The 27309-nt window shown below is 34.5% G+C and overlaps 1 protein-coding gene across 1 annotated transcript in view; it reads left to right on the top strand.

Moving 5' to 3' along the window:
• fs(1)N (female sterile (1) Nasrat) overlaps nt 1-27309 on the top strand; it is a 118763-nt gene that overhangs the window by 50102 nt on the left and 41352 nt on the right. Inside the window, exons 10-15 of the mRNA XM_072530404.1 lie at nt 17491-17590; nt 17761-17915; nt 22407-22589; nt 22673-23099; nt 26705-26935; nt 27123-27244. Of these exons, the coding sequence (XP_072386505.1) occupies nt 17491-17590; nt 17761-17915; nt 22407-22589; nt 22673-23099; nt 26705-26935; nt 27123-27244 (1218 nt within the window). The remainder of the gene's footprint in view (nt 1-17490; nt 17591-17760; nt 17916-22406; nt 22590-22672; nt 23100-26704; nt 26936-27122; nt 27245-27309) is intronic.

The following is a 27309-nucleotide window of genomic DNA, read 5'->3' on the forward strand; positions in this document are numbered from 1 at the left end:
TTGAATTCAATGGTAGAGGATTTTACTGGAAACTCCTATACAAGTTTTGCTTTTAAGTAGGATCTATTTTAGTCGTCTCTCGATGGATGCTGTGGATCATCACCCCAAACGGACTGACAAACCTTCCAAAAGACAACTTATTTTAAACAGAGAGGTTGGTTCAATTGAACAATATTTTAAATTTACCTTATTCTTCTTGTTGTTTTTCTTCTTTTTATGTAGACACAACTCTGTCTGTTTTTCAATGTGCCTCCAGTAAGTGGTTCCATCGTTTTCGTGGTCTTTCTACTGATCGTCTTTCTACTGATGAACCGTCTTTTGCCGTTTTTAGTACTCTATTTGTTGTCATTTGGATTATATGATCATTTCATAGTACACTTATATTTTTTACCCACTTCTTAATATTCTCCACCTTGCATCTACGTCGTATATATGTACTTTTAGCTCTGTCTCATAGTCTTTTACCATCAATTTTTTGTGTTTTCATGTCTGCTGTTTCTAACATTCTTTTTATACTTTCTGTGTTAGGTCCTGTTTCTGCCACGTTTGTCATTATTGGTCTGTTTTGAAAATTCTGCCTTTCATTGCTTTTCCGATATTTTTATTTCTAAATATTGTTTCATTCAGGCAACCTGCGGCTCTGTTTGCTCTATTCACTTGCTATTCCCCTTCAGATTTGAGCTTTCCGTAGCTAGATAATGTGATGCCTAGATATTTAAACTCCATCACTTGTTCTATTATCTGAACTTCCAGCTCCAATTTACATCTTAGTACATTTGCTGCTATAACCAAGTCTTTTTGGAGAAATAACATGTTAAATTTTCTGGCGGTTATATTAAATTGGTGCAGCATACGTTGTAAATCATCTTCATTTTAAGAGAGTAGTATTGCGTCGTCTGCATATCAGATTATTTTAAGTTGTTTTGCTCCTACTTGGTATCTTTTTTTAGTTCTTACTTTTTTTATTATTTCAATCATAATCAGGTTGAACTATAGACAACTCAGGTAAAATTCCTGTCTTCTTCCATTGCCAGCTTCAATAGGGTTAGTTAGTTCTTCTTCTACTTTTACTTTTATTGTGTTTTTTGATAGATATTTTCGATCGTTTTGATTATTCTTAAAGGTGTCACTATTGTGCACCATAAGTAAATAACGTCCTTTAATAATTTGACCCGGTCAAATGCCTTCTTAGGGTCTTCGAAATATAGATATGCCGGTTTGTTGTATTCTAATGATTTCTCATTGCACTTGTCTCATTATAAATATAGCGTCGGTTCATAATCTTTCCGATTCCGAACTAAAACCCTGTTGTTCTTCTTCTACTGTTATAATTCTTCTGTAATTTTCCGGGTCCTATTTGTCTCCCTTTTTGAAGATAGGTATTAGGATGCATGATCTCCATTCTTCAGGAATTCTGTTTGTTCTATTATTTTTTGGATTAGTTTTAATAGTTGTTTGGTGAATGTGTTTCATTTTTATTAGTTCACTTATCTCTTGTCTTTGTCCTCTGATCAGTCTCCATATTTATTTTTGTTTTTCGTAGAAGTCGTGATATGTTTTAAAAAGCTTTGTCAGTGTTCGCTTTTTATTTGTTTAACTAAAATATGCGTTTCATTCCTAATTCATTTATAGTTGTTGTATCCTTGTTGTGCTTCTTGTGTTCTCTATTGTAAAAAGGCTTTCTTATTCTTTTCACATTTTGTCTTCACTTTCTCTCTAAACCATGGGTTTTTCTTTTTTGATATGTTAGTGTTTCTTACTTTCTTCTCTCCAAGTGATTTTGTTGATGCGTTAATTATATTAGTCTTGAGTTTTTTCCAGCTTTCCTCGATGTTAGAGTTTTCTAATATTTCATCTCTGATATTCTTTTTAGAAGAATAATCAAAGAGGGGAAAATGCAATACTTGGGTCATGTGTTGAGAGGCGAAAGATATGAATTACTTCAAGTTATACTGGAAGGAAAAGTACAGGTCAAAAGATCAGTAGAAAGACGCCAGAACTCATGGCTGAAAGACCTGATGAGATGGTTCGACCGCTCATCCGCAGAAATTTTTCGCGCAGCAGTTTCCAAAACTACAATTGCCATTTTAATCGCCAACCTTCGAAAGAAGACGGCGCCATTAGAAGAGGATATTCTTTTTCTATATAAGCAAAGTTTAATAAGGTAAGCCCAAAATAGGGGAAACTTTGCAGAGGTCATCGCCAACCTTCGCTAAGAAGACGGCACCTAAAGAAGAAGATATAAGCATGGATTCTGTTGGTAACTACCTACATCTGCTGAGTTGGGGCATCTTACGTTGATTATTTTTGTATATATATATATTCGGTTTTTTATAACGTCTTACGACGTTGTCCGACTCCCAAACGCCACTGTATTCTGTCTTGAGTTAGGTCTTCGTCCAGATTTCAAGCGCTAATCGCTTTCCTAACTCCCAGGGTCCAGCTCTGTGGTGGTCTTCCTCGTTTCCTCTTCTCTGGGGGTTGCCACATCATCGTTTTTTTAGGCAATCTTTCGTCCCCCATTCGGCTCACATGCCCATACCATATGAGCTGTTTTCTCTCAATATCCTCAACTATAGTGCCCTCTATACCCATTTGTTGTTTTATCACTTCATTCCGTATTCTGTCGGCTCTTGATATTCTCATCGATCTTCTGATGGCATCCATTTCCGTGGCTTCGACCTTTTTCTTATATTTTTCGGTTATTCTCCATGTCTCAGCTCCATAAAGTAGGCTAGTTTTAACCATTGTCTCATAGATGTTCCATTTTCTTTTCTTTGATATTTCTTTACTCCATAGAATTCTGTTTAAACATGCTATAGCTCTTCTTGCTTGTACAATTCGATGTTCTATTTCTCGTTCGTCTTTTCCACTACTGTCGAAGATGACGCCCAGGTATTTATATTCGTTGCATGGATTTATTTCTTGATTGTCATCGATATCGAGTTGTTCTGCTTCAGCTCCAATTGAGAGGTATTTTGTCTTTTCTAAATTGATATTTAATCCCCATTTCTGGTATTCTTCAATTAGTTTTCTAAGCATGTATTCCATGTCATCTTTGTCATTTCAGATTACCACCTGATCATCTGCAAACTGTAAAGTATATATGCAATCCAGATCGTTCAATTGTATACCCATTCCTTTGAGTTTTCTTTTCCATTGTTTCAGAGCTGCAGAGATATAAATCTTAAATAGAGTCGGAGAGATACAACATCCTTGTCTGAGACCCTTAGTAACTGCAAATTTTTCAGCTAAGAGGTTTCCGAATTTCATTTGGGAGTTTGAACCATAATATAGATCTTTGAGAGCACTAACCAATGTTTTATGTATGTTTGATGTGCCCAGGACTTCCCATAGTTTATTTAGCGGGACTGTGTCATATGCCTTCTCAAGATCTACAAAAGTCGTATGTAACTCTCTATTTGTCACAATTTTCTTTTCTATAATTTGTTTAAGACAGAAGATGTTATCTGTACATGAACGACCTGCTCTAAATCCTCCTTGTTCTTCGTCTTCCGACGATTGATAATCTTCCTCTATCAGGTCCCGTAGTATTCGATGATTATTTTTGATGAATGTATATCTCTATTGGTTATAAAGCAATCTATCATAGATCTTTGTCCACAGGTGTTGAATGTATATTTGTGTTGGTCTTTGTGGACAAAAAATGTATTGTTTATTGTAAGTTCGTTATTCGCGCAGAAGTTTATCATCAGTTCTCCATTTGTGTTTTTAACATTCTCGTTATGTTTTTGCTTAATTGCGAGTATTACTTGATTGAACATTCGAGTGTTAAAATCCTCCAATATTACTTGTTGCAATTGGTAGTAGTTTGAGGCTTTATTTGTTATTTTCTGGGTCCGTTTGTCCGTTTTCTTTCTTTTTTGTTTCCTGTAGAGCGCAAGTGTCTAAAATGTCTATTTGTTTCTCTTTCAGCACTTAGGTTATTTCTTAGTCCCTTAAATTAAGCGACCTGATATCCCATGTAGTAATTTCCATCTGAGTTTTGGATATTTTTTGCTTGTCCGGATGCCGTGGTCATCTTCATAGGATCAATTATGTTCCGAAGCTGTAAAATGTTTCTCTTATCAGTATTCGTTTTTAAGATTGGTAGGTTGCTAACCTTGCCTATTACCCTCCTCATTTTATCCGGGCTTGGAACCGGCTGGGGTAATCGTAGAGCTACCCAATTACCTCAAGTAGTGTTATTTACTTTATTTGTGTTAACAAATACATATATTTACATTTTTTGTTCTGCGCTAAAATTAATGTAAACAACCGTTTGGATGTATCAGTGGAATCATTATCATCAATAGCCGTTTTGAGTCCACCGATAATTATAGGCCTCCCGTTAATAATTCTCCTGCATCCGATTTTGTGCACCTTAAATCCAGGAGCACCTTGTTGGAGGACGTCCTCGATTACGATAAGGGCAACATATCCTGCCCAGTCCCATTTCAGCGTTGTTATTTTTTAACTGCGTTCGTAGCACCAGTTTTTTCCTAACAAATCAACTTAAATATCTGGGAGATATATTTAACATTGACCTCTCCATTGCTCTATGTGCCACATGTTGCACACTGGAGACTGGAGACAATCCGCACGCAATGGCTGTAATCGACCTTTGTGGCAATATCCAAAAAGTTAAGTGCAATATCCTGCTCAGATCACAGAACAAGTGCTTTAATGAGTCAACACTTTAAACATTTTTGAAAATAATACACAGCAGAATTGTTAAAACTCTTGAATATGAAATTATTGGTACACAATTTGGCCTTAGAAATGGTATGGGCACGAGAGATGCTTTATTCGGCTTAAATGTGCTGGCCCAAAGATGTATGGACATGAATCAGAACATGTACTTATCTTTTGGAGATTTTAAAAAGGCATTCGATAAGGCTCAACAAAACAAGTGTGTAGATATATTAAAAAACAAAAACATGAATAGTAACGATATGAAAATGATATCTAATCTATATTGGAATCAAACTGCCAAGGTAAGAGTTAATCAGAACACCTGAGATTTCAAAATAAAGGGGGGAGTCCGCCAGGGTTGCGTTTTATCACCACTACTCTTGGGTATCCGTGCTATCAATGTCTACAGTAAAGCGGTATTTAAAAAAGCGCTCTCAGATTCAATAGAAGGTATATCTGTTAATAGAAAAGTTTTGAATAACCTGCGTTTTGCATATGATACGGTAATAATGACGGATAACAACAATGATTTACAGGACGTAATGCAACGCCTTAATAAATGCTGTCATAAATACGGATTAAGGATGAATTTGTAAAAAAACTAAATGCATCAACATTCAGCAAGATCAGCAGATGCAAAAATCCAATTTATTGTTGACGATACTCTAATTGAGAGTGTAGATACCAAAAAATACTTAGAATAACATCAAATGTAGACCAAACCAAGGAGATTAAGACACGTATTGAACTATAAGGTTAGGACTACGCCTAAGGATGCTTCGGTGTAAAGTATTCACTACTCTTCTTTGTGGCATGCTAGCATGGTCCTTTTCATTTACATTTTTATTCCTTAGCCCATTTATGATGTTTTTCGGTTACCGTTCTGCAATTCTTGCATCTCTTAGCTCTTGCACAATTCATTTCTTTCTATACATTTCATTTATTTTCTTTCATGACGTTTGAAATTCTAGCGCTCAATATTGAGATCACTAGGCAATGATCTGAGTCTATGTTTGCACCTCTATAAGTTCTACAGATCATTACGTCTGTTTCATGCCCTGAATATATTTAGAGGTAATCAATCTGACTCGTTGTTTTTCTATGAGGAGATGTCCAGGTTCCCTTGAGTATATTCTTGTATTTAAAATAGGTGCTAGCGACTGTCATGTTTCGTGTTGCGACTATAAAGTCGTAATTAATTAGTGCTACTGACATTTAGGCTATAGCTTCATATAGTAGTGACGAAAACACGCTCTTATCCTATTTTTGCGTTCTGGTCACGTAGCACAATCTTAGTGTTATTTCTGCAACATTTTCTGTAGGCTTGCTCTATGTCTTCGAAGAACTGTTATTTTATTTTTTCTGGATTTTTATCAATCGGGGCATGTGCATTGTTTATTTAGGTATGTAAAAAATGTGTATGCTTATTATCATTTTTTTATTTCTCTACGATAAAGTAAACGTGTGTAATTCCCGCCTAAAACTTTAAAGAAGTAGCAATAAACACCAGCTGACATTGCAAAGTTTTTTAATTTGCATTTTAAGTAAACATATGTAAATTTTTTATAATTTGTACAGTCAATTTATTGCTTATATTGTTTTATTAATATACACATCTTTTATATAACAATAACACCGTTTTTGAATAATAAAACTATATACGCTGTGTTGAGCTTAAATCTTAAGATTCCCTTATAATCTTAAGAGTTTTTCAGTTTATCACAATCTTCCAACACAGTTTATCAAAATTCAAGACAAAACAATCTACGTTAAAGGAGAATCTCCAGATAAAGTACCCATATACAATTACCTGGGATTTGAGCTAAATGTACAGCTGGTTCCTAAAAGAACTGATACGACTCTTAGTAAGATTTGATTATTTTGAGCAGTGTATTTGATTGGTCTGACATTATATTATGTTTGTTATGACAGACAAATAATAAAATAAATAAACAAACAACAAACAATAGATTACATGTGTTAATTCATAAATTGTAATAATTATTAAGGTCTAAATTTTGATTATATTTTGAATTCCTGCATTTTATAAGATGTATATAAATGACAAATTAAAAGATAACTGGGCACTATCAGGGGAAGCAAAACATTTTAGCGTAATCGGGATATTTTCTATTTGGAAAGACCAAAACTTTACTAAATTTAGGTACCTATGTAAAAATAAAATTATAATATAATAATAGTAGTCTCCCGTTTTATACCGCTCGCGGCTTTGGGAGTATAGCAGGGTAGTCTGCTATATCTAGGGCCTACGGTATACAAGGAAGGTAACATGGCCAGTGCTACGCTTCAACCGCCTATTATTACCCCTGGTTTTACCCAAGGTACTCATTTTATTCAGGCTGAGTCTACCTGGGGCTTATAGACATTTTTAAAAATGTCTAGTTGTTCTTGCCGGCGGTAGGATTCGAACTCCGGCCACCGGCATGCGAGGCAAGCATCCTACCGCTTGCGCTACGCAGGCCCTACCAAAAATATATTATAAATAAAATTATTATTTTGTAATATCTCCATCAGCATTGATAACAGCTTGTAATCTTCGGTCTTCGTGAAAGAAATTATGAAATTGACTTCTTCAGAGAGCTCTTCCCAAACCTTTCAGCATTTTAAGGTATAAAATTACGCCCATACAACCGTTTTAAAATAACCCCACACATATTCTCGATTGGGTTTAAATCTGGACTGTAGCTGGGCCATGGTAAGGTTTCGATGTTGTTATTCTGAAGCCACTGGCTTATTATATTTGCAGTGTAAACAGGACAATTATCTTGTTGGAGGATACAACTGTTCTACACTGGGAAACATGATTTTTTCTAGAATATTCAGATTAGTCTGCCCAACAAACCTGCTATCAATACGCCATACCATTCCTATTCCTTTAGATGAAATCCATCCCCATACACTGGCGCTAAAATGACCAGCTGCTCGATATCTATCAATATATAGAGGATTAAATCTATTATTATCTGGTCTATACACCCCAATTTTGCCCTCTTTAGAAGATTCAAAAAGTTTCTTATCTGTAAATATCACCCTGTCCAAAAAATATTGATATTGTAGCTTATGGGTTAAAGCAAAAGTCTTGATTCTATTGTGGTGTAAGATGTCTTTCTGTTCTGTTAAATTAGATTGAAATATATTTTTTTAATAATAAATACCATAAAAAAATTCTTAAAGTCATAACATATCTCCACTTTACCTTTTTCGAAAACACCTACAATACGCCCATATAAAAATAATTATATATTAATATTAATGACAGTAAACCATGAGATATCAGATACCAACTTGTACTTCTGTCAATTCATTAATGTCAGTGTCCCGTTTTACGTTTTGGTAAGTTTTATATATTTTACAATAACTTTTTGTTCCTAATCTTGTACATTTTAGAATCTTGATAAAGGCAAGGGTTTCCTGCCAAAACGTTGATTTCAATGAACAATTAAATTTAGTTCCAAAATTAATATTACTTATTGAACCTAACCCAAGAAATCCTAATTTTATATTAAATATAGTACAGGTACATTATATATATATATATATATATATATATATATATATATATATATATATATATATATATACAGTGTGTAAAAGCCAAATTAAATAAATTCATTATTTAGGTTACTGTACATATTTATAAAAAATCCCGAAACACGTCAAATTTAAATTATAACTTGACATAGTAAGTTTATTAAGATTAGTTAAGATAAAATAAATTAAAATCATGTGGTTACCGAAATTCGCTAAAATATACTCAAAACTTATTTCCCGTTTAGGTCTTGATAATGAGAAAGTGAACAAAAACCATAGCAATGTGGTTTTTAGATGGTAACCATTAAAAAACTTTAAAGAATTTCCGTGGCAACGTTATTTTAACACGCATTAGTAAATTGTTTTATTTAAGTTGTCAGTATTTTAATTTAAGTAGAAAGTTCGTTCAATTCAATTCTGAAAAATGTTTAGATTAACGGAAACGCATAAAATAACAGTTTTACAAATGATTGGATACGGAGATAACATCCGAACACAACAGGAAGTAACTCGCCTATTTCATGAGAAATTTCCTAATTTACCGCTTATATCCCAAGAAACAATAAATAAAATAGAGAAGCAGTTTCGCGAGTTTGGTCATGTAAGGCAGTAAAAAAAAGCAGCTGCCAATGCACTGAGTGATGAACTCAAATTAGATGTGTTGCTTGAGTTTCAGGAAAATCCACATACATCGAGTAGACAGGCATCCACTACATTCAATGCTAGCCATACATCGATAGTAAACATATTAAAAGAAAATAAATTGCATCCCTATAAGATGATATCTACTCAGGAGCTCATGGAAGACGATTTTGATAGGAGAACTTTTTTTGTGAGCAAATGATGGACATGTTGGATAACAATATTATCCAATTAGAAGACGTTATGTTTTCTGATGAGTGTACTTTTTCACTTAACGGTCATGCTAATCGGCAAAATTGCCGCTACTGGGCCACGGAAAATCCTCACTGGATGAGAGAAGAACACACTTAATACCCTCAAAAGGTTAATGTTTGGGCAGGGATTGTAGGAAACAATATCATTGGTCCCTTTTTCATTGAGGGCAACTTGAATGGCAACAATTATTTGACACTACTTCAAAATGATGTCATTCCAACGTTGGCAAATTTATATCCTGATCCAGGAAACCCTCAAGTTCCAGCGAATACGATATGGTTTCAGCAGGATGGAGCACCACCACATTACCAACTTAAAGTCCGGCAGTACCTCGATACAATATTTCCCAATCGGTGGATAGGGAGGCGAGGATCGATTGAATGGCCAGCGCGATCACCTGATCTTACATTATTAGATTTATTTTTATGGGGATATGTGAAGAGCCATGTGTACAAAACTAAACCTTCTGATTTAAATGACTTAAAAGAACGAATAACGCTTGCGATTAGGTCGATCACGCCTGTTATGTTAAATAATAATAAATAAATAATGTTAGAAGACAGTTTTATTTGAGATTAGGATGTTGCCAAGACGTTCGCGGTGAAGATTTTGAACATCTACTTCATTAACATTCATAGTTCTTTTTCGTGTTCTACATTTTATTACGTTTTGCATTATATTTTACTTTTTGATTGTATTGTAGCCAATTTCGGTAACCACATGATGTTAATTTATTTTATCTTAATTAATCTTAATAAACTTAAAAGCGACAACATTTTTGAATGGAGAATGAAAAGACCTTTCAAACGATATATCACAAGCCTATACTTCCTATCTTAAAAATTGGGGGTTGTTCCTGTCATTCTAAGGGGGTTGAAGGTAGGGGTTGTATTTTCACGTTAAAGAATGTCAAGTTATAATTTAAATTTGACGTGTTTCGGGATTTTTTATAAATATGTACAGTAACCTAAATAATGAATTTATTCCATTTGGCTTTTACACACTGTATATAATGTATATATATAATATATATAATTGTTATTGCAATATGCCAAAAATTATCGAGACCTATTATACACATCAAAATAGATTGATATATTATGTAATTTATTTTCGCTAGTGCATGTAGTATGTAATTAGTTTTTTTTTTCGATGCATAAAAATATGTGATTAAAGATATCTACACCTCAATTAGTTAATCTACATATCGATTTAATTATTTTCTAAACAAATTATATAAATGATTGTATAAACTTAGTTATTTATTGTAATATCATTAGTCTTAAAATCCATGAATCAAAAGTTACATACAAATTTATTCAAATTTCTGCTAGATACACCAAATCTAACAACCTATTTTCAACAACAAACATCTTACAGTTTATGTTAAATCGGCTTAGAACTGGGCATTACAATATTCAGTATTCTCTCAAATTTGCAATCCAAGTATTGTTTCTATGAAGCAAACTAAAAATAGCACTTCCCTTGTATAATCAATAAAGTCTTACTTTGATATGGATCTCAGCTAAGTCGATCTCTACAAGAAAGTCTAAATTTTCCTTTATGGACAATCCAACAGCTTACCATTGACCTAACCCTCACAAAATGCCCCAAATCAACTACAAATCCGATTATCAACAAACACTTGTACTCCGAAGTTATATCTCATTATCCTAATTACCTCCAAATCTTCAGTGATGCCTTTACAACTAAGTTTATGGTGTTGTTAATTGACTTAATGGAATATCTTTAATTCTACTTTATTAACTAGTAAACCGTTCTAAGAGGACGTACAATATTTCATAATAAAAATTTCATGTGGACTGGTATAGACCAGGACGTATCACATTTTAAATAAAAACAGCCATACAATATTTGTCCTCTTAGCAATATTTACTCCTCTCTCCATACTTTAATGATCTGTACTTCTGATTCTAGCAGCTTTTCTTTCGAACTTAGTGTGCGTATGTTTATCGAATTTCTGTCTACCCTCCAGAATCCATGGGACTGTTTGATGTTTTAGTGCGAGATTCTGAGACACTATCTTTAGTCGTCTGGAGTAATTCATTTCGGATAATCGACGTTTCATAAGGGAGGTTAAGCCTAACTTGTCACGTTCGCTAGACAGCGTGCCAAGTACCTGTTGGTCCACAAAAAGTATTTTATTTCCCTCCTACCCAGCGATTAACTGAATCGGGAATTCTCCTATCAGCCACCTGGGGACGCGCTACAGGTTCCTTAAGAGTTAATAGATGTTATTTATTATATATCGGTCTCTGATATTAAATAAATGGACTCTATTGTCATTAGTTACATACATCAGTCATAGGTGTTTAGACGCCTTGTATCTCCCGAGTATTCAGTGAATCCAGTGAATTGTTATGTGTTTATACTTTTTCTTTAACCTTTTACGTATTATTCTCCCATGAAGACATCTTTTCAGAGCCACAGTTTGCAAAATACAGATTGCCATGGTCGCCAACATCCGAAACGGATAGACACAACAAGAAGAAGAAGAAGACGTCTTCAAAGGGACGGCTCATGAGGTTCATTATTTCCTAGTGTTAACATTGTTTTGCGCTTATTTTTTTAGGTATTGCTATGAAATTGGATTTGTTTTTTCACTATAACTTTTTTAAATTGTAGCAGTTATATTGTCGTCAGGTGCCACCAATCACGCACCTCGACGTGCATCGCCCTTCCTTCTGGAACTTATAATTAAATTTAATTGGTTGAGAAATGAAAAGGTTTCATATAAAAGTTAATTTATCTTTAAATATGGGACATTTTCGGATCTCAAGGGAGTAGTGTCAGTAGTGTCTAGTATATGGTTCTACCCGTGTAGGGTAGCTCCCTAGAGCACTTTGCTCGAAGGGCTCTGCAAACTTTCTAAGACTCTGAAGCTGAGTTTTTTTCTTCTTAGAAAGACTGTGTTTTATTTCCACCACCAATAAAACCATAAAGGCATTGTCTCTTCAAGACAATACCACAATAAGAGCATACCGGCTAACTACGCAATAGTACACCATATTGCGCAATAGTTAGAACAATTAATAAACATGGAAACTTGCACCAAGATGCTATCATTATTTCCTACGTTTATTAATTACACCGGAGACGACATGGCGCCCAACCTTTTAACGAACTCTACCACGACTCCGAGATGTCAGAGTTCTCATGCTCCGCGATCGAGAATCGCAAAAGTTCCAACACGACGCCTGCATCAAAACCACTTAAGAAAACAGCGGGGAGAAGCATCGGATGTTAGTACACCAAACTAACAGGCCGATATCCACCTTCTGCAGCCCTGAAACCGTCGATGTGCCATATCTCCGACGAGCCAGCCTACTTGATGCTAAGTACCTGATGCGATGGATGTCTCCGCAGTAGCCAGTCACTGCCTGCCTACCATTATGTAGTCCAGAGTCACCACGGAGGCTCAGGCAAACTCACCGGCGATATGCAGATGGGAAACGTACAGCTAGAGAGGACGAAGCCGCCGTAGAACGAGCACATCGCCGAGGATGGACCTGCATATGCTGTCAACAACACCGACCACCGCCTGTGAGTGTTTTTATGCAGTGCAAGTGCGTGCTACGCGAGTGTACGTGATTGTAGTGTGTGTTAGAGAACTGTAAGTTAATTTGAAAATATGGACATATACATTTTTAATATATTTTATGCATTTTTTCTTTTCTATACGTGAATTGTAAAAAAATTGTTTTTCTTAAGTTTTTTTAATAAAATCAGCTTTTTTTATCAGCCTCAGAGTCTCCAAAGCAGGGGGGATGTCGTCAGGTGCCACCAATCACGCACCTCGACGTGCATCGCCCTTCCTTCTGGAACTTATAATTAAATTTAATTGGTTGAGAAATGAAAAGGTTTCATATAAAAGTTAATTTATCTTTAAATATGGGACATTTTCGGATCTCAAGGGAGTAGTGTCAGTAGTGTCTAGTACATGGTTTTACCTGTGTAGGGTAGCTCCCTAGAGCACTTTGCTCGAAGGGCTCTGCAAACTTTTTAAGACTCTGAAGCTGAGTTTTTTTCTTCTTAGAAAGACTGTGTTTTATTTCCACCACCAATAAAACCATAAAGGCATTGTCTTTTCAAGACAATGCCACAATAAGAGCGTACCGGCTAACTACGCAATATTACACCATATTGCGCAATAGTTAGAACAATTAATAAACATGGAAACTTGCACCAAGATGCTATCATTATTTCCTACGTTTATTAATTACACCGGAGACGACAATATTTGCCTACCACAATGGGTATCACTTATAGGAGGTTGAAACTGGGGACAAAAATTACTGGGCTGGAGAGAGGGTAAGCAAACAAACCGAAGCGTCTGCGAACGGCTACTCTTGGTTTGGTTGAAGAGTTGGGTCGTAAGTAAGTGAATAAAAGAGGGAGTAGGAGGGGTAACTACAAAAAGAGAAATCAAAAAGTACTTACACAGATATGAAAGATCCTTTTATGTGGTTATAATTAAAAATTGTTTATTTTTACCTTAAAAAGGAAATACATCAGCCACCACTGGCTGATGTAATTCCTTTAAGAAAGTTTTTGGGATCTAAATTGGACGAAATATCTGCAAAAACACATACAACTGTGTCCCATAGGCTGATAATTGGTTTACCATGGAAGATAAAAATGAACGATAGTTGGGAAGTTGGAACTGATTCGGACTTCGGGTTAACAAACTGCCATCTTCAAAGCTTGGCTTTTCAAACGCTTCTTCCAGATAAAACACAGCACGGACAAATCGGTGATTAACTCACAAAAAACTGCCAGATCGCATTTTTGAGTAAAATTCACCTTTCCACAAAAACAATTTGCCATCTTTTTGAAGACTACACCCACAAGCAATTTCCTCCGAATTTCAATCCAACTTTTACTTAAACTACACATTTAACTACTACTATGACTTTACACTATATTCCCAGGACAAAAACAAAAATCCAGACTAATCAATAACCTGAATCGTATCGTGGTCTATTGCAGAGTGATGTAATTCTCTTTTCCGCAATACTTTCTCAGCAATCTAAGTGGATATTTATTTGACGCGTAATATTAGGCGGCATCAAGATCAAAGAAATACCAAAGGAATGCAATTAAATTTATTATATACAAACCAGAAATGTTTATATTATCAATTTCAATGACGCAAAAGGATTGAGAAAATATTTCGGTGTTTTAATGCATACAGGGTGATTTGAAATGCTACAAAACTGGTAGCCCAATGCTTAAGTGACTGTGCTATGTGTAGAACAGCATTTATACATGATTTTGATACAAGTCTTAAATATATTATTTATTCTGTCGTCAACTGCGTAGTATGATATCAAAATCTGTTATGTTTGATTTTCATCATAATTCTATTTAGTTAATCAACGTTAATGATAACAGAGCAAAATAAAGTAGATATGTATATACATTTTTCGTTACGGATGAGGGGAATACAAATAATAAAGCCTTTGTATGTATTGCTTAATAGAAGACTTACCATTCTAGTGGAAAATTATAATCAAAACGACCTTATGAATTTTTAATGAGACAGACATTGCATATAATTTAGATATTTAAATTAATTTATCCTTATTTGGATTTGTATTTGAATTTAAAAATAGAATTTATATTTTAAATTTTGATTATCACTTTTGATTTTTGTTAAGAACACAATATGATAGTCACAAACACAGACTATAAGCTACATCCTACTATCCAAATATACAGCCTCAATACTATTTCAGATGTCAACAAAAATAAAATCGAAACTGATGTAAACAATTATATGAAAGAAATAAGAACGACCGAAAATATTGAAAAAACATGGAAATTATAACTAGTGTAACTATAAATAGTGTAAGTAACAAATTTACGAAACAACAATGGATGACAGAAGAAATACTAGACCTAATGAAACAAGGAAGTTAATACAATAGCAAGGTAGACGAATACAGAAAAAAAGAGAAATAAAACAAAAAATACGTGGGCTAAAGACAAGAAACATGACATTCATTATGCACAAGAAAGTTCGTGAGGTGGCTGGTATGTCTAATAAGAAAAACAGTAATACTCTAGGTCTAGTAAATAATGCAGGAAAAGTTATTATTGACAAACGAAAAAAACTTAAAACGTTCCCAAACAGGTTCCCCAAAACTTCTATATTACTCAAAGTGGTATGCCACAAACCCTGTTCTTGGATTCCTCCATATAGTTTTCTTAGATTTTTTCTCTCGAAACGTTTAAGCAATTCCTGGTTGTTCTGTGTAAATGACCACGTTTCAGACCCGTATGTTAACACTGGCCTTATTAGTGTTTTATATATGGTAACTTTTTCTGGGTTGTTTTTGGCCATATGTTTCCTCAAGTCATAATAGCATTTATTGGCAAGCATTATTCTTCTTTTAATTTCTTCGCTGACATTATTGCCTTTGGTCAGCAGCGAGCCCAGGTAGACGAAAATGTCCACACCTTCCAGTTCCAGATCATCAATTAAGAGTCTAGGTATCTGGTTGCCTGATCTAGTACAATACATATACTAGGTTTTCTGTGCGTTTATTTTTAATCCCATTCTAAGTGCAGGCGCCCTTAGTGATCGAAATGCTTCGATCAGAGATTCTGTAGACCTAGCAATAATCGCTATGTCATCTGCATATCCGACCACTTGTACAGATTTATTAAAGATGGTGCCATTCGTATTAATATGACATTCTCGAGTTACTTTTTCTAGTGCAAGGTTAAATAAGAGACACGACAGTCCATCTCCCTGTCTCAGTCCATTTTTACAATGGAAGGGTCTGGAAAAGTTGTTTTGGATTCTGACTACACTCTCTACGTCTGTGAGTGTAAGTTTCGTTAGTTGAACAAAATGAAGCGGCATTTGAAATTCCACCATAGCCTGTAGAAGTTTTTCTCTGTTGACTAAGTCGTATGCGGCTTTAAAATCCACGAATATGTAGTGGATGTCGACTCCGAACTCAAGCGTTTTTTCAAGAATCTGAATGACTGCGAAGATTTGATCCGTTGTTGATTTATTGGGTCGGAAACCGCAGCGGTAGTTCCCAACTATTTTTTCAGCATAGGGGATCAATCTTCTGTACAATACGTTGGACAATACTTTATATGCCACGTTAAGTAGGGTAATGCCCCTATAATTATGACACACCATCATATCTCCCCTATTGTGAAGAGGGTGCATTGCAACTAATTTCCAGTCCGCGGGCGTTTCCTTCCGTTGCCAGTTTCCTTCCACTTCTTATTAAATAACTAAAATTAATATTAAAAAAAAGATTTCTTATATTCTAAACAATTTACTTATGGAAATTTATCTGGTAAGTCCAAGGGTTTGTGTCTTTTAAGTCTTCTCACTTCTCTGCTGTTTCCAGTAGGTTTACCGCACTAGAATATAGGTGAATTTCTAACCGTACTCTTAGTTGTTTTAGATACGCCTGATATCTCATTTGCTTGTTAACGTCTCTAGCACACACTATCGTTGTAACAATCTCTCCAAAAGCTCCTGGACCAAACTCCTATTTCACAGGAACACAATTTCTTTCTAGTCGAAAGGATTTTCACTTAATTGACTAGTACCAAACAAACTATACACCTGTTTCTTTATTACAGGATGTATTTTCATTGTCCACTGCTACCAATCCTTGGGGCTCGTTCCAGAGACACAAAACACCTTTCATTATTATTTGACAAGAACTCTGCTAACTTTCACTGCAGGATATGGAACAAAAACAACTTGCTTCTTCCGACGTTTTAATCACAGTAATCTTTCTTTTGATTTACTACAATCCCTTCTTTCCCTTTTCACCAATCAGACACACACATTCTACATACCACGCCATCCCTTTCGACTAATCAAATTTTGTGACTTATCAAACACAAATACACACAAATTTTACTAAAATAAGATTTTTTCTTTGTTTCCAAGTTTCTAGAGACAATAGCTGTATTGTCTCTAGAAACTTGGAAACAAAGAAAAAATACTACTTCGGCTATTTTATACTTATCCGTAACCACAAAACTTTCTAATTCTTTGTCCAATTTCTTTGTAAACAAAAGACTTAAATCGTATATTCTAAAATTGCTTTTTTTGGGCTATTAACATTAATCGTTTATGACAAACTCTCTATTGTTATCATATATTATCGTACAGATATCTATTCTCCTATCTGCCTACTTTCTCCTAAATTACAGAAACCATTACTTATTCAAATATTTGAAACTTACAAATATAACATTGCTATTTACCGGTCGGTGAATTTAATTTTTTATTAGATTTTAATAAATTTAAACGATAACAATACATTATACTTCTTGTTTTAGGTGGTAAATGCGACCAAGGTGTTTGCAGAAAATTTAAATGGTCTTATATATCGTCTGGAATATGTATTTAAAAATTCGGAAACCCGTGTGGATATAACAGGTAAAAAAGTACTGAGTATTAACATTATTTGTATAAAGCATAATGTACTTTCTAAAACGGCATCTAATGGTAGATAGCAATGTTACGGTTTTGCAACATAGACATGATTCCACTAAAATGTGCACCAGAAAATTTTCGTTAAACAGTTTCTACATAATTTCCATTTTCAGGTAAAAAAACGTTCAAGAAATCTCTTAAAAGTTCAAAATTGCGAAGTATGGGACGTATTAATAAGATTGATACTAAAGATCTTATTTCAACCTCCTTTCCGCAACATCTAGGAAATAAAACTTTCAAACAAATTATTGTTACTAATCAACTTAAGGTAAGTCTTCATTGAACTTAAGATTAAATAGTAAAACAAGACACTGTTTTTGTATTTTCACTTTATATAGGCACATAATATAGTCGTAGTACTCTAGCTCCCTGAGAAGAAAACTTCTATACTGATTAAATTTAAAATTTCAATATAACAATATATTAACGTAGACGTAGGCACTTAGCGCGCTTACGTCTACATTCACAACGCTTTTAGAACATACTTGTAAGAAGGCACATCTAAACGAGCATGGTATCAACATAAATGGAGAGAAGCTCAGTTATTTGAGATTTGTAGATGATATCGTCCTTAGAACCGATCGTATGGATGATGCAATAATAATGTTTGAAAAATTATATCACGCTTGCTTGGAGGTCGGACTAAAGATTAATATGAACAAGACGCAAATAATGACTAATCTGGTGCTAAATCGTAATATTGCAATTGATGGGAGGGATATTGTAGAGACTACATCGTATAGTACCTACGACATGAAATTCGGTTGGGCAGAGATAACCAGACATGTGAGCTCCCACGTCGCATAGGATTAGCCTGGGCAGCGTTTGGTAAATTAAACTATGTGTTTAAATCGCATCTACCCATATGTATGGGTAGATGTGGAGTATTGTATTCACTTATGGAGCGGAAACATTAACACTCACAAAAAAAGGTAGTTAATAATATTCACGTGACTGAGATGGCTATGGAACGCCAGATGTTGGGTGTCTCTCTGAGAGACCGAATCCCAAATGAAGAAATACGTAGAACAAACACAACAGACACTATCGAAAAAATCGCGTCGTTAAATTGGAATTGGATAGGACACGTCCCCAGATTATCAGACAACCGATGGACAAAACGTATTTTAGAGTGGAGGCCAAGGCAAGAAGTAATACGGAGCAGAGGACACCCACCAACCCGATGGACTGACGACCTGAAGTGTGTTAGCAATAACTGGATGCAAGCCACACAAAACAGAGACAGATAAAAAGTTCTATGTCCAGCAGTGGACGCATACAAGTTGGTGATGATGATGATAAAGCAGACAATATTGTAGACTTACAAAGTGATATCCATGAAGCATTAGTAATGAATAAAATGTGTATAGCTATTTTCTTTGATCTAAATGTGATCTTAAAATGCGTGTTGGAGATACAACATCATTAAAAAAGTGCTTCTTCTTCTTCTTCTTCGCGCGACTAGGATTACTTCTATTTGTCTGCCTCTTATTCTGTTTCAGTCGTTGTTGACTGTCCATTATCTTTCCACCTGTTTGGCGGCCTTCCAACGGGTCTTCTGCTATACGGCTTGTTGTTTTTACAGATGTTCGCTAATCTATCTAGTCCCATACGGTTTACATGTTCGTTCCAGTTTTTTTTCTTGTTTTTATTCACCTGTTAATATTTTGAATTTTGCATTATTCGCGTATACTTCTGTTAGTTTGTCTGTCTCTTAATGATATGCCCGCTAGTGATCTTAATACTTTCATTTCGATATTGTTGATTTGTTGTATCGGACCTTGTCTCCGCTGCATATGTTGGGATTGGTCTTACTGTTTTCTTGTATACTTTCATTTTGCTGTCCGTGGTCAGATATTTGTTTCTTCATATGGTTTCTCGGAGGCAACCACTTACTCTTGCCGCTTTTGATGCTTGCCTTGTGGTCTCTGTTCTTATATCCCTGTCACTAGTGATCTCTTCTTCTACTTCTGGTTCCTATCCGTTTCGGATGTTGGAAATCATATTGGCAATCATGACCTTGCTCGCTGCGGCTCGAAACAGCTCCGTTGAGGTTTTCTTAAACCATGTTCTTAAATTCCGCAGCCATGATATTCTCCTTCTACCGGGTCCTCGCTTACCTTTGACTTTACCTTGCAATATAGACTGCAGCAGGGAGTAACGGTGCTGATTTCTTATAACGTGTCCCAGATATTGCAATTTTATGCGTTTGATCGTAAACACAATCTCTGGTTCCTTCTTCATTTTTTCTAGAACTTCCTTGTTCGTGATCCTTGCTGTCCATGATATTTTTAGCATTCTTCTATAAAGCCACATCTCAAATGCTTCAAGTTTTTTAATAGTGGTGTCTGTAAGCGTCCATGCCTCCGCCCCGTACAACAGCACAGAGAAAACATAGCATCTCAAAGTGATCTCTACTCCTAGGTAATTGAATTTCATTACTTGTTCTACAATTTTGCCGTCTATTTCTAGTTTGCATCTACGCGGCTCTTTACTGATCACTATACATTTAGTTTTTTCTACTGATATTCTCATATTAAGTTTGTTTGCTCGCCTCTATGCAGACAATTTAGTGTAAAAAATCACAAAAATACTTTATGTGCAGGATAGAAGAGATCTTTTTAACCCAGATTGATGAATGGACAGCTAGTACAGGATTCGAATTCTTCGTTACAAAAGACAACTGGTATGCTGTTTTCGAAAAAATCACCCACTGTATCAGTCTTTTATCTTCACAACAGCGTCATTTCCTTCAAAATCCCCGTAAAATTATTTGATATAAAGTTATTTTAAAAGCTTTCCTAGAAAAAGCACATACAACACTTGGTGCTAACATGCAACAAAAGTCTCAATTTTCTTAAAACCCTATTAAATCGCTCTGGTTTTCCGCCTTTTTTACACTACTCCTTCTATATAAAACACTAAGCAGATCCAAAACTGATAACGGTTCAATTGTTCATGCCTCCGCAACCAAGGCTATTCTAAAAAAGCTAGATTCAATTCACAATGCGGCACTTATGACGGCAATTATGACATGTCAGCCATCTTTTTCTTTACGTGCCATCTCCGCAACGGAGGTTGACAATCATCATGGCTTTTCTGATCTTAGATGCTGCCGCTCTGAATAGTTCGATTGATGTGCATCCTTATACAACAACTGAAGTATGTTGTATCTTTCATTACGCATAACATGCCCCATATTGCAGCTTTGGTGTCTTATGCTTTTCAATATTTCCATTATTTTGTTGACTCTTCTCATGAATTCGTTGTTTGTTACATGCTCGGTCCATGATTTCTTCAGGATTCTATACACCCACAGTTCAAATGTTTCTAACTTTTTAGTAGTCGGCGCGTTAAGTGTCCATGCTTCTATTCCGTAAAGCAGAGTCGAGAAAATATAACACCTTGCCAGAATAACTCTCAAGTCTAATTTCAGTTTTCTTGCACAAATAGCTCAAGAGCTCTTTTCATAATTTCTTCAGAGTCTGCAATGAATAGTAGTAGTGACAATACACACCCCTGTCGCCCTCCTCTTTAAATTTCGAGCTCATCTGATGTGTGTTCATTAATGCGTATGTGTTCTGCTGTTTATAATATAGATTTATTATAATTCGAAAGTCATTGTGTTGTAATTGTTTTGCTTTGAGGACGTCCATTAGCTCTTTGTGGCGGACTTTATCGAAAGCCTTATAATGCCTTATAGCCTACGCCTCTACGGATTTCAAATTGGGTTTCTTCAATATATATATCAAGTATTTGGTAAATGCGTATATGGATGATCTTCAAAAACATTTTTAAGTGTGTGAGACATCAGGCTTATGGTACGGTGGTCGGTGCATTCTCTAGCATTTTTCTTTTTTGGAGACAAATAAATGTTAAGCTCAACCATTCATTAGGTATGTCACCCGACGGATAAATTTTATTAAAGATCTTTAAGAGGACATCCCTGTACTCGTATTCTATTATTTTAAGGATATTAATAGGCAGTCGAGCTGGCCCCGGGCTTTTTCCGTTTCTGGTGTTCTTTAGTGCATACAATATTTCTTCCTTTGTAATTTCTATACCTGTTTCTCTGTCCTCGAAAGATATGTCTTGTAGGTTTCCTCTTTCGTCGTCGAAGAGCTCTTCCATATATTATATCCATCGTTTTAGCTTTTCGTCAGGCATTACCATAGCATTTCCATTTTTATCTAAAAGAGTTGTGTGTTGTGGTTTCTTTTTTGCAGCCCAGCCACATCTTTAACCTTTTTATGACGGTTGAATAGGTCATATTTTTTCTGCAGATCTATCTCTTTACATTTTTTCTTACAGTAAGTTTGTTTTGCCTCTCTTATCGTTTTTCTAATTTTATTGTTATTGATTTTGTAATTGTGACTGTCTCTGTTCTTGGCTTGTCTTCTTTGGTCAGAAATAAACTCAAAAACTATTACAACATTCAAAAAACATTTTTTTAAACACTGATTATGGCAATTTGATAGAAACGTTTCTACAGAATGTTATATTACAACTTAAACTACGATAAAACGAATATCTTCAGTATCTAATAGGATAAAATAAAGGTTTTTAAAAGTCCCGCCCATTGTGAGGTCAGAGTTAGGCAGTCTATTATGTCACCTGTTATGACTTGTTGAGTAGCCTACGTCCGTTTATTTCCTGTCACCAAATTTCACTATTATAAGTTAAACAGTATAAAAGATACGAGAGGGGGGAGGGGAATTTTGGCTGGCACTGTATATGTATACTGCTTTTATTCTTTTAGGTCGACGGCGAATTGGTCGGGAAACTTGCTGAACAGTTTTTAACTAATCCATCATTGGAAGAAACGGATAGACTAAATTACTCAGTTCAATTCAAAAATCTTGAAGTTAATGGCAACATATATTTGTCCAATAAATTTATGGGAAAAAATTATTCAAACTATTTAAAGAGTATTCTATATCATGTAAATATATTATATATATTTTTGTTACAATGACAAGATCTTATATAGGTAAATGCCATCCCAAATCTATTTTTTTCTTTTAGGATGAACAAAATGCCACCCTTTCCGTAACAAAGACATTTCCTAGTGGACTTAATATTTCACAACTGAATATTCAATCAGACTCTATAAATAATGTAACTTTGAGTTCAATTGTATCGAAAGATAAAGATCAAACCTTGAAGATAAATTTGTTAAAAGGAAAAATATTTATAGCCCATCTTTTTGTAAACGGTACATTTGACGGCAAAAATATTACCGAATTCGATGATAGCCTTGTCAAGCTTACTGGTGAACAGTATATCGATTCTACGTTAACTTTTAATGATTTAGAAGTTAATAAAAACTTGGAAATTACAGAGAAACTTAATGGTATTGGTACAGAAGCATTTTTGTATACTACAGATGGAGGAAGTGTTGGGGAACATATTAATTTTGATAGCATTTCTGTTGACAATATGACAGTGCTAGGTAAGTACATGAGTACAGTTAGGAAGTAGCAAGTCTAATAAAAGGACAATCTACACTTTTTAACTTTTAGTGTGTCTTAGCTTTTATTCCTTAGGGCAGTGGTGGGCTAACTTTTATAATGGAGGCCACCAAGTTTTCAAAATTCTACAGGAGGGCCAGAATTAAAGAAAAAATGCATTTTCTATTAAAGCTTTTTAATCAAAATATTGTAAAGTAACTTGTCTAGATTTAAAGTGGGGGATGGAAAGAAATATACTCTGCTTTTAATAGTCAAAAAATTCCTATAGCTTGAAATAACTCCATTACAAGTCTTCTGCATAAAAAGGGTGACAACATGAACCTAGAGCATTACAGGCCAATTTCTCTATTCAACCATTTGTACAAACTGCACACCAGAATAATAAGCAATTGATTGGAAGCAAAATTTGAGCTATATCAGCCAAGAGAACAGGCTGGTTTTCGCCCCAACTACGGTACAAATGACCACCTACAGTGCATAAAAGTCTTGATTGAAAAATCAATTGAATACAATAGACCTCTAGTTCTAACATTTATAGACTTCCATAAAGCGTTTGATACTATCGAACTACCCGCACTTCTAAAGACATTGGAAGAGTGTCGACTTGATCATAGGTACACCAATATTATAGAAAATATATACAGAAATGCTACAACAACTATAAATCTGCACGGTCCTACCAATAAGATACATATCAGGAGAGGTATTCGACAGGGAGATACTATGTCGCCTAAGTTGTTCATTACTGTACTTGAACATGCTTTGAAGTCACTGGAATGGGAAAGTAAAGGAATAAATATTGATGGTGAGATGCTTAGTCATCTACGATTCGCAGATGATATTGTTCTGATTTCAGATGAACTAAAGACTGCCAGTGATATGTTGAATGAACTCAGTGATGCAGCACGTAAAGTAAGTCTAAATATTAACTACCAAAAGACAAAAATGATGACTAATTTAGTTCCGAGCCATCCTTTAAGTGTAGAAGATGTCGAAATTGAAATTGTTGACAGCTACATATACCTTGGACATACGGTAAAAATTAGCAGAGATAATCAAACTGCTGAGCTGCTAAGAAGAATAACACTGGGATGGGCAGTATATGGAAGACTGCATGATATTTTTAAAGGTGATATACCTATCAGCTTAAAAAGAAGAGCCTTTAATCAGTGTGTCCTGCCTGTCCTTACATATGGCGCAGATACACTTACCCTAACAAGGACATCTTCACGAAAACTGCAAGTACTACTACGCAACGTAGAATGAAAAGATCATTGTTAGGCATAACGTTGCGAGATAGAGTAAGAAACGAAGAAATCCGTAAAAAAGTGGTGTAGAAGATATTATAAAACACATAGCCAAAATTAAATGGAGGTGGGTAGGACACGTCGCTAGAATGAAGGATAATAGGTGGACCAAAAAAATCTTGGAGTGGAGACCGAGAGCGGATAGACGAAACCCGGAAAGACCACCCAGAAGATGGACTAACGACATAAAGAGGATTTGTACCAACTGGATTGCAGCAGCGCAAGATAGATCTGAATGGAGGTTTTTCGAGGAGGCCTATGTTCAGCAGTGGACGACTATGGGCTGATGATGATGATGTTGATGGAAAGAAAAGAAGAAAATCCAGGTGCAAGTTAGTTCACCTTGCAAACCGGCGTTCAGGTGTTTTGACTCATGCGCGACCATTACCCTCATGCGCAACAATGATGAATATAAAATTTTCAATTTATGGTAAAAAAGGTGAAATTACTATCTTTTAAAACTTACCAGATTTCATTTGCTCATTTCAACCAGTTTCAGGGAAATAAATAAAAATTATCAGTTTGTAAGAAAAGTTTCACTCTGTATCTCGAAAAATGCGTCACTCCGTGAAGTTTGTTGCCCTTATCTACCAACATTCTGTATATTATACAAATATTTATTATTCAAATGAACTAAACACTGTTACTTTGAACCTCTGTAAGTCACAAACAATTGATTTATGAGTCTCGAGGCATTGACTAGAATCACCTAACCTAACTCTCTCCAAAGTTTCAGTCAATTTAACTGAAATCACTTTTACATAAAAGTGCCAGGGTCCATTTGTCGATACATTGCGATATAATTGTTTTTATGTTTTTATTATTTTTAAAGTTATACTTCTATACGCACGGTCGGCGATGGAAATTTGCATGAGAGTAAATCTGTGAAACCATTACATATGTAAGATAATGAGTAAGAGAGAGATAGAAGATATATTTTCTCTCTCTTCCTCTCTCGAGAATAAAAATGTTCCTTTTGTATATATATTTAATATTATATATTATATAACATTGTATATATAATATTATATACACTCGCGATCATAAAATCCGGGTCACCTTGAAAATTTCAAGTTTCTTCAAAATTTTTGCATCTGTTGAAGTAATAACCTTTTTTTTAAGCTAATGTATTTTTTATTTGTCATCAATGTTTGTTTTGAAAGAAAAAAAAACGGTTTTTTATTGTTTTTATTGAAAAAGCAGAAAACAAACCAAATTGTTAAAACATACATACGAAAGAAAAAATAAGAAATACAGAACTTGGTAAAACATCAGTGGAATTTTAATGACTAATATCGTGTATTGCCTCCCCTTGCTCTAATAACCTCTTGCAGGCGACGGGACATATTCTCAATTTTTCTCCGGACTACATGTTGTGGTATGTTATTCCACTCTCTCACTAACAGATCCTTAAGCTCCTGTGCGTTGTTAGGAGGAGGTTATAATTATTTTAGGCTTTTGTATTTTCAAAATAATCACTGTTTTACCGAGAACTGTCAATTTTGAAATCCGTTAGTGTCATGTCTAATTGGCAAATCCTTTACGTGTTTGGTTCATACGCTGGTGGCTGTGAGTTCGAATCCCAATTATGAATTTCCTTTTTTATTTTTTAAATATTTAAAAACCTCACGTTAATCTTATTAAATATATGTAATATACGCAAAAACATAAATTTTAAAATAAAATGAAAATTTACAACATAATCCGAGTTGTTGGTTTTTTATTTTTATCTTCGTAAAGTAAGTTGTAAATGTATATTATCAGTTTTAAATACTTATGAATATTACATTTTAATTTATATTGTATTATTATATTGAATTATGTTGCAGTGTATTTATTGTATTGTAATTTTTATATTAATTACAAAATAAACAATGAATTTTACTGCAGAGTATGTGTAATTTTTTTTTGCATTCAACTCCTTTGTTGTTATTGTAATCAATGTTATTGATTTTGCGTTAATTCGAATTCCTTAATATCCTTTACTGTTTCCTGAAAGATTTTGATTCCCTGTCTGACCCCATGTTTGATTTTGATATCATCGAATTCTCCTGCCTCTGTACAAATAGACGATGTTTGATTCCTGTAAAGATTGCTAATAATTCTTAGATTACAGGTGTTTATTCCAATATTTGTTAATATCTTCGTCAGCTTGTGCTGATGGAGATGTTGCAAAATTTTTGTTAAACTAAAATACCAAATATATTTTTTATGTACCGGTATAAGCGAACTATAAAAACTATTTTACATTTGTAAAAACTTTTATCAAACTGTTTTAGGGAATATTCGAGGAAACGTTTCTGGGTTTAATTTGCAAAATTTTAGTGAAAATTATTTTAGTGCTACTAAAAACCAAACTATTCCAAGTAAATTTAATCTAAAGGCAGCAACAGTTGACAAATTTTTAGCCAGTCGAATAAATGGAAATATAAACAACATATCCTTCGACGATGAATCCTTTAATAAAAACTTAAGAGAAGTCCTAAATTTAGAAAAAATGAAAGTGGATAGTAAGTTTCTATAAATTGTTTAAAAGATTTTTTCACATACAAAATCCATTTTTATATAGTTTCTAATAACTTTATACAATCATAAAGATCACTACAGACTGTAAAATATATATATTTGTATATTTATATTGTTGAAGTATATACGAGAACATCTATGGAGACTTTAAATATGTAAATTATATTTCAGATTTACGTATAGAAGAATCTGTAAAATTTAGAAAAGTTAACGACAACCCTATTGAAACTATGTTGCCCATTGGTATACGAAATCCCGTTAGTAATTCTACAAGGAAAAATCTTACATTGGAAGTAGGTATATTTTTTAAAATTTATTTTGTAACAATTTTATCATTTACATCTATGTATATTTTGTT

Source organism: Diabrotica undecimpunctata, chromosome 4 (assembly GCF_040954645.1).
Source record: "Diabrotica undecimpunctata isolate CICGRU chromosome 4, icDiaUnde3, whole genome shotgun sequence".
NCBI classification, from domain to species: domain Eukaryota; kingdom Metazoa; phylum Arthropoda; class Insecta; order Coleoptera; family Chrysomelidae; genus Diabrotica; species Diabrotica undecimpunctata.